The 8,686-nt window shown below is 39.6% G+C and overlaps 1 protein-coding gene across 1 annotated transcript; it reads left to right on the top strand.

Moving 5' to 3' along the window:
- The first annotated feature begins 269 nt into the window (after window positions 1–269).
- LOC139742850 (solute carrier family 25 member 35-like) lies at window positions 270–2,678 on the top strand. The gene is made up of 3 exons (XM_071653366.1): window positions 270–703; window positions 1,736–1,954; window positions 2,358–2,678. Exons 1-3 carry the CDS (start codon window positions 314–316, stop codon window positions 2,676–2,678), a joined length of 930 nt encoding a protein of 309 aa, XP_071509467.1. The 5' UTR covers window positions 270–313.
- Window positions 2,679–8,686: the final 6,008 nt, after the last annotated feature.

The following is an 8,686-nucleotide window of genomic DNA, read 5'->3' as shown; positions in this document are numbered from 1 at the left end:
TGAATGGCGCAACATAACACACCCACATGCGACCCCGCGATACAGTCCTGCACGGTATACGCAATCTCTTCCACGGCCCTGGCCATGCATACAGCAATGTAGCATGTTTTGCTTATCTACGTATGACCACCGGAATCTTGTGTTGTTCTCTTCGAACGCAGCCCACGCAGACCAAATGGCGAAAGTAATGAATACTACATCTCTACACGTAGTGCCAAGTAGTCTGTTTTGTTGCGGTGTTTTATAGCATCTATTGTGAAACTACTAGAGTTTTCAGCTTAGCAGAGTAAAGACCTGTCGAACGATACTGAACATGACTTCGAACGTGGTTGAGTTTTTCTTGGGTGGAATCGCTACCTGCGGCGCGTGCCTGTTCACCAACCCGCTGGAGGTGGTCAAAACTCGAATGCAACTGCAGGGTGAGTTAAAAGCCCGCGGGACGTATCATCGCCATTATAAGAACGTTTTCCATGCATTCTACACAATCGGACGCGTTGATGGACTCGCTGCCCTGCAAAAAGGTCTGGTCCCAGCACTGTGGTATCAGTTGTTCATGAACGGTGTGCGTCTTGGGACTTATCAGTGTTTAGTGAACTTGGGACTGACGAAAAACTCGAAAGGAGAGTTGAGCTATCCACGAACCATACTGGCAGGGGCGTTTGCAGGAAGTTGTGGTGCTTGCGTGGGCAGCCCGTTTTATCTCGTAAGGTTCTCCCTTTATTAGCCTCTTTGTTGATAACAAACAAACAAACAAACAAACAATGAAGCTGTTACCATACAATCTGTATTTTATTTAACTAAACTAGGTTCTAGTCTAATCATTTTTGTTTTCTTTCCCCAGGCCCAGGGTGGTGCATAAATATCCCATGCTCTGCATGGCATGGTCATCATGGATTTGTCATTTAAAAGAACATCAAGTACTTACTTGCATGACTAAACAGACATCAAGGCCTAGATTCTGTTATTTGTTTGTTTTTATCTCATGCACTAAATTCTAATAATTTCCAGTTTGATTAAAATTAAATGCATATTTTAATTAGGCCTACACTGACCATCACTGTAATGTAGACTTCTGATAGTTCAGTAGTGTGGTAAAATATGATTCAGTCTTAAAAAATATTTCAGACAGTATAATTTAGAATGTCTATTCTGTCTGAACATGGACCTACAACATAGGTCCATGCATGGTCTGAATAACGTTAGACCTCTTTGTAGATCTATTCGTAGAGGTCTAGTTACAGTCTACAGGTGTACATCACTGACATTATTATAGCAATATAGGCAAATACTCGACAGACCTACTACAGTGTACTAGTATCTCTTATTTCTGAGACCACACGGCTACATTGTACCTTTTCTCTGCAGTTGCCTGTCAAGTGGTAACATACTGTATGGTGTAATACAATGTAGTTGGGGTACGTCATGTAGACAAAGGACAGAAATATCAATTATTGTAAAGTACTTGTTCTGTAGACTGTGTAGGTATGACATTTTAAATCTCTAAGTTTTATATGAAGTGGTAGCCTGTTTGATCTTGGCTACTCTAAATTCCTGAGAGGAAAGAGTAAATCATATTTCATTATTTTAAGGGAGGACGGCCCTTTGGGAGAAACAAAGCAAAAACATAACGGTCCATGCATTTGCGTACTAACTACAGTACATCATCCAAACTTTCCCCAACTTCCCCTGTGCCATTCACATTAAATTTCATGCATGGTGCCCTTCCCATCCGCAGGTTAAGACACACCTCCAGGCCCAAGCACACGAGGCCATTGCAGTCGGGCACCAGCACACCCACCACGGAATGGTCCATGGCCTACGGCTCATCTACTCCAACGGCGGCTTCTTGGGACTCTGGCGGGGCCTGTCCGCAGCGGTTGCCCGGGTGACCATCGGGTCCGCTGCCCAGCTGACGACTTTTAGCGCTGCCAAGGAGATGGTCATTAAGAGCCAGGTGTTATGTCTATTTCGTGTTGTTTTCTCTCTGTCTCAAGTGCAGAGCTGTTACGTCTTCATAACTTTGAAGAGTGCTTCTTTAAAAACATTGTAGGTAAAGTAAATATCTCATCATGTCATAAAAATGAAAATGAATAAAGCCTTCTTGATGTGGGGATTACTTTTTCCTAATTGGGATTTATGACACATTATATCCTTGATCACTCTAAAGAACGTTCCTGATTTTGGTGTATGTTGTTATTCACATTATTCTCATTGCTCCAGTATGGTACTCTCTGAACATTCTTCAATCTAAGTATACCTAGCCAAGACCTAATGACTACAAACTCAGACTCAATTTCTTGTTCCCTGTCAACTGACCTTAGATTGACTGTGATGCTACCACAATAATATCTTTCCAGGTATTCAAGCCGGACAGCCTACTGGTGCCTCTGAGTGCCAGCATGGTGGGCGGGGTGGCTGTGGTGTGTTGCATGACTCCGTTTGACGTAATGAGCACCCGTCTCTACAACCAGGGCGTCGACGCCCACGGGCGGGGCCTGTACTACAGGGGCTTCCTGGACTGTTTCTTGAAGATCATGCGCAAGGAAGGTCCACTGGGCTTCTACAAGGGCTGGTCGGCATCCTGGTTCCGTCTCGGACCCCACACTGTCCTCAGTCTGGTCTTCTGGGACCAGACGAGGAGTTTGTATAACCACATGCAGGAGAAACTAGCAAGGTGACATCTGCCAGCGAGTCGGAAAACCTGTAAAAAAAATAGACTTAGTGAATCCAGCGTACAGGACCATTGTGGTTTCATATGCCACATGGCGCAATACAGTTGGCTCCTGCTTTAACGAATTCATTTGTGCCTGCCTTTTTAAATTTGTTATAACAAAATTTAGTTTTTGAGAGTGATAGTTGTGTTTGTTGGGGGTGGGATGGGGTTGTTACATGGTTATTTGTTATTTGTTTTTATTTCCCTCTGAACACATTTAATCTCAGTCTTTTTAAAGATGAGATATAGCACTTTGTTTTGTATTCTTTGGATATTAAATCCATTAGCTGTATTCCTAGTACCAGGAGTCAATTGTACCCGGGTCTTCCCGTTTTTGTCTGGAAATAGTTGATCAGACAGACAAACAAAATGCTGTTGGTCAATTCCATTGTGACATATGGGACAAAGTGACAATTTTCGGCAATTTCAAACCAGTATTTTGAGAAAATAGTTGCATCAAATGCATTTTTCTCAGTTCATGGTTATATCCATCATATCACAGTTTATGAAAACACCATACATGTACTTAGTTTGAAAAGTATCATTGCATTACGTACAGCAACAAAAAATTGCTGTCGCGACTTATGGGACATTAGAGGACCACCGTTTTTCACATGGGAAAGTAAGTTCTGAAATATTCTTACACACAGAGTCTCTGGAAAGATATTTTCTTTCCTGAACGTAGCAAAGGGTTGGTGCTTACCCTGAGCCAAGTGGTATGAATATCTACTCATTGGTACAGTAGCAGGATAGGGAAAACCAGTGTGACTGATGGGACACAAAAACGTGACTTATGGGACGCTATCAACTACCACATTTTGAGATTGAGAGAATAATATTTACTGATACCGAAACAAGTTCTAGAACATCATAAAACCAATCTATGACCAAAGAACATTCAGAAAATAAGCCATCTGAGAATTACACAAGCTGTATTATGGTCATAATAGTGTATCAGAAATGATACATAAATTCTGCAGAAATTGGCAATTTTCATGAAAAATGAAGGTTTTTCGGACATAACTCCACTCCACGTTCACTGATGTTCACAAATGAGGTATCAAAATATCCGTTGTGAAAGGCTGCTTTGAGTAAACAATACCAGATCATCTGATTAAGCTTCATTAATCATCTATACTCAATAGTTTGATTTTCATAAAATGCAAGCTTTCCGTGGAATTGACCTGTTGCAATACAGGCGACTTCCATTTTGACAAATTCTTTGTGACCGGCAATGTTCTTTTGTTCCGACAATATTTTGTTGTTATTGCCAAAGGAATAAAGTATTATTACATAAAGATATACAGCGTGTATAGATGATAATGTTGGGACCTGAATTTATACTACATCAATGTATGTCAGAACAGAATTTTATGGCAGCCTTGTATTTTAAAACGGAAGCACATTGTAGTGGCTGCCAACATTGCATGCAACCTTTTAAGCTATAACTGAAATATGTCCATCATGCACAAAGCTTGAAATTACTCAGTTGGTCATGAAAGTACTACTGCCAAAAAGCAATTTCATATTTGAACTGAGAGACATAGAATTGAAAGTCAAGTACATGTGTGTTCGTTCATAGACTGATATGATCAGACCACTCCTTTGTGTACCTCAGTGATTAAAATCTGTTTTCTACTCAAACTTGAGCTTACCCCTTTTGTCTCCGGATGCAAAGCTGATTGTCAAATTTTAACCTGTTGAGGACGAGTCCCGAGTATACTCAAGCAGGTGTCTATGGAAAATGCATCTTGTAGCGAAGGCAGTCCATCCTCAACGGGTTAAAACCACCAGGCGAAGTAGAGTTAAAGAAATATCATCATCCCTCCTAGAAGTTAACGCTGTTGTGAATTAATGTGAGGTTCTCATTGTTCAGCCTCAACAGCAGCTATTTTCGTAAAGAAACTGGTTATTGGTATAGGCAGGGCTCGACACTAATGGTGGCCCAGGGCCACCAAAAATGAAAGTCGGGCCACCAAATTTCAAAAAAGGGCAAATTTGGTGGCCCGATGCGGGCCACCAATTTTTTTTTTTTAAAGTATGTCAATAAATTCTTAACTTTTTGTGCCAGAAATGCATAAATGCTTGCAGTGAGTTAATGTTTTTTATTGTGGTTTTTTTTCGGGCCACCAAATTTTTCTCTCGGGCCACCAAAAATTTGAAATTGATGATTTTGGTGGCCCCGTCGGGCCATCAAAACAAAAAGTTAGTGTGCAGCCCTGGTATAGGGGAAAAATCTTACAGTGTGCAAGTGTCATATTGATTGGCACATGTATACAGTGAATGCTTCATAGTGAAGGAGTTTACTAAATGCTCTGTGAACTAAACTAATGTGGGCTCAGTCTTGATCAATGGGACGATGAAGTCTCTTTCCAGACTTTCTCATTTATTATATTTAGACTTGTGACATATCAGGAAAAAGGCAATTTCTATGTGTCTGTGTTAATGAAAGACAAGCCAGTATTTGATCAAAGCCAAAAATGACTAACTTTCCACCCTCAAGCATTTCTGTGACCAAAACTAGTGGAACACATTGTGCCATGTACCAGTATTCAGCCAGTATGCTTTTATGCTAAATGCAATAGCTGTGATGCACAAATGTATCGAAGTGTTCAGTTTTTCCTTTAGTGAATGCCTTGTTAAAAGTTTCTTTTTCTTTTCTTTTTTTTTTTACCCTACATGGATATGGTGAGTACCCATGAGGGCTTTGTTAAAAGCAGTATGCATTTTGTATGTGGGATATACATTATGTTGCATATTGCTCTAGTGATGACAAACTAAGGCATTTACCTCGTTGGACAATGCAAATTCGTCAGTGCACAAAGAAATTACATTGCATTCACCTTCTCTAATATGCCTTGATAAATCCGCAGAGTATCTACTAAATGCTCATCAAGATGTTCCGTCATGGCAAACTGTTAACTGTATATATACCCACCACTGTGTATGAGAAGAAATTTTACTTCTTGAAGCAAACACAGGATCTATAACTGGCACTTACGTAGTTGTGCAGTAATAATTTAAAAAAAGAAAAAGGAATAGAATAAGTGGGCTAGCCTGTGGCAGCCGTAATCCACATGATGTTAGGCAAAAATGGTTTGTATCTGTCTGTAAATTTTTTTGTCCAGGTTGTGGAGGTACTTTAATTATGAGGTATAGTGTTTAGATTTCTATGAGCTGATTTTTACTACTCAATATTTGTATTATTTTTTTCTCTCTTTCCCAATTTATTATAGAGGAGGGAATTCAAGCCCTTTTAACCCCTAGTCCATCACCATCATGAAACTAAGAGCTCAAAATAGCTGTACATACCACTTATACAACTGCCAACAGTTTTCTCAAGGGAGACATATTCCCATCTGTATAGCTTCAGCATGCAAAGAAAAGAAACAATCTATCAAAGACCATATTTTGCTATTTAAAGTAGCAATCCTTTGTGAGGTCATTATTGCTTCCGGGGAAACAGTACAACATTCCCTGTTCTACAGGAGAGGCACAATATCCTTTCTCCGTTTATTCCATTAGCTGTCATAGCCTCCCAGGTATTGTCCATATTCCAGGTAACACTTGTTTCGAAAGAGAAAGAAAGAACCGCTTTTCATCACAGTGTATAGAGTTTGTTGAGATGATCCCGCTCCTTGCGCCAAAGTGACAGTGGTTCTTCCTGGGTCACAAAATTTGTCCAGTAGCCCTAAAATTGAAGGCAATCCCTGCAAACCTCTGTTATATTTTCTATTTGAGAATGAAGTGTTCTAGAAAGTCTTGCATTCCACTCCCTTGACTACCAACCGAAACATTTATGAGCGACGACATCGCTCCACCCTAGAGCCAAGCAGGATGTGACTCACAGCATGGCACTATGGTGACTGTGTTCACAGTTTGTTTCCTTTTACTCCAAACAATCTCAAATGTGTTCATTCCCCAAGAAGTTTTTGGGCATTCCAATTGGGCAGCAAACAACTTCTGCAGTACAATGTAAAGAAACTGTTCTCAGGTGCTGTCCTTGACTTCGCTCATTTCAACTCCGTATTCCCCTATGTCGCTGTTCTCAAATGACAATAATCATATATCTTCTCATGCACAGAATGTAACTCTGAACTGGCTTAGTGCCTACTTGCCCAGGGCAGGTAAATTTCCCTGTCAGGCGAGTGAAATGTAGCACACTTGCCAGTTTTAGCCCATAATTTGCCACTAGGCAAGTGAAAAATTTACTTGTAGTGCAATGTTTGATGGTTATGCCAAGAGTGCCCATGATGTGGCTATTCTTATTCAGTGACACAATGGATTTTAGCTTTTTATCTTGCTATTGGCTCTTTAGATACGATATATCATTATTATTGTTATTATTATTATTATTATTATTATTATCATTATCATCATCATCATCATTATTGTTGATTATCATTATCAGTAGTAGTAGTAGTAGTAGTAGTAGTAGTAGTAGTAGTAGTAGTAATACATGTAATACCATTATCATTTTTTTAGTATAGTTACTATCTTTATTGTTATCATCAATTATCTCTACCGGTTGTCATTAAATGACCAGTTATTCTACTCTGTCCATCAAGAGAGTTTTCACTGAGGTAAATTATCCATGAAAGACATGTATACAGCTTGTCTCTAATTCTGCGTGTTTGCCCTTCTCTGCAAGGTAACATGCAAATTCATTCTTATTCTGATTATTATCAGTATTGTGTATGACATTGTTGCTATTATTATAATATTTTTATTAGTTATTGTTATTACAATTTACTACTATTTCTATTGTCATCATCAGTCAGAGTAGTACAGTCCAACCTGTCTATAGCGGCCACCCAAGGGAGACGAAAAATTGACCGTTGTAGACAGGTTTCCGCTATAGACAGGTGCTTGCTATGGCAGGTTTGACTGTTGTACTAGTGATATCATTACCATTGCTGTTATTTGTTACAATTATCATCAACATTATTGCTATCATCTTTATCTGTTTGCAGATAAGAACACAGAATAAGAGGATGATGCGTGTCCAGCATCATATTTCACAACCAGAGCTACAGTACATAATTATTCAGATTTCTTAGTCCATTTTGTGATACTCTCACGCTTTTATGAGAAAAGAGAATGTATTGAAGATGATGCGCCATACGGTTGGCAAGGAAATGTTTTAGTGAGTTTGTGTCAAGTTGTGTGACAGTACGTAGTACGTGTAGATCTCCTGCACAAAACATCTTATAATGATAATAATAACAACAACAATACTTATGTCTCCGTAGGTTGTTGGCGATGTTTTCTGAGCGACACGACATTTGCTCTTGCGACAGTTGCTCCGATCTTATTTTCTCCAAGGGCTTAGGGTTAGGGATAGGGTTAGGGGTGTGATAGGATTTTATATCTAGTTTGATGTAAGGATTGGGATTAGGGTTAGGAATTTGTTCGTGGGTAGACTTTTGGCTTAGCGTGTAGATATTTCATGGAATCAATTGTCGCCGGAGCAAATGTCATGGGACCGTTTTCTGAAATCCCTCAAGGGGCTTACACGTGTTAAGTGCAATATCCCTGTTGAAATGACCAAATCGACGTGTAAGAATTGTGCGCATTCAGACAATCCTTGTGCACTTTTTTTTTCAGCAAAAGAAGAAAAATATTGTCACATTTTGAAGTGCAGACAGTTGAAACAAAGTAAGAACTTTTTTCTCTTTTTGGGGGTGGGGGTGGTGAGAGGGTAAGTTTATTTATCCCAATTTCAGATGCTACAGCAATATCAATCATCTTTAAGCATGAAAAAGCAAACGTAACATTCGTTTGCAACTGAAATTCGTCTTTGGCTACACCATGTATGTATTATATCTTAACGTGTGTCACATGTTCTCTCATAGGGTAATCCCAAATAACTCGGGAGTCAGAGAGTTTAGCGTTTTATTTCTGCAGACACATCAATAATGCAGTCCCCTCCGAAGGACAGAGCCGTAAGGAAAAAGATGTCTTACCGTACTG

Source organism: Diadema antillarum, unplaced genomic scaffold, assembly GCF_040938485.1.
Source record: "Diadema antillarum isolate AM-2024a unplaced genomic scaffold, OU_Dant_1.0 seq00001027_RagTag, whole genome shotgun sequence".
In the NCBI taxonomy this organism is placed as follows: domain Eukaryota; kingdom Metazoa; phylum Echinodermata; class Echinoidea; order Diadematoida; family Diadematidae; genus Diadema; species Diadema antillarum.
Note: the sequence above shows the minus strand (reverse complement) of the source record. Positions and strands in the feature narration are given on the sequence as shown.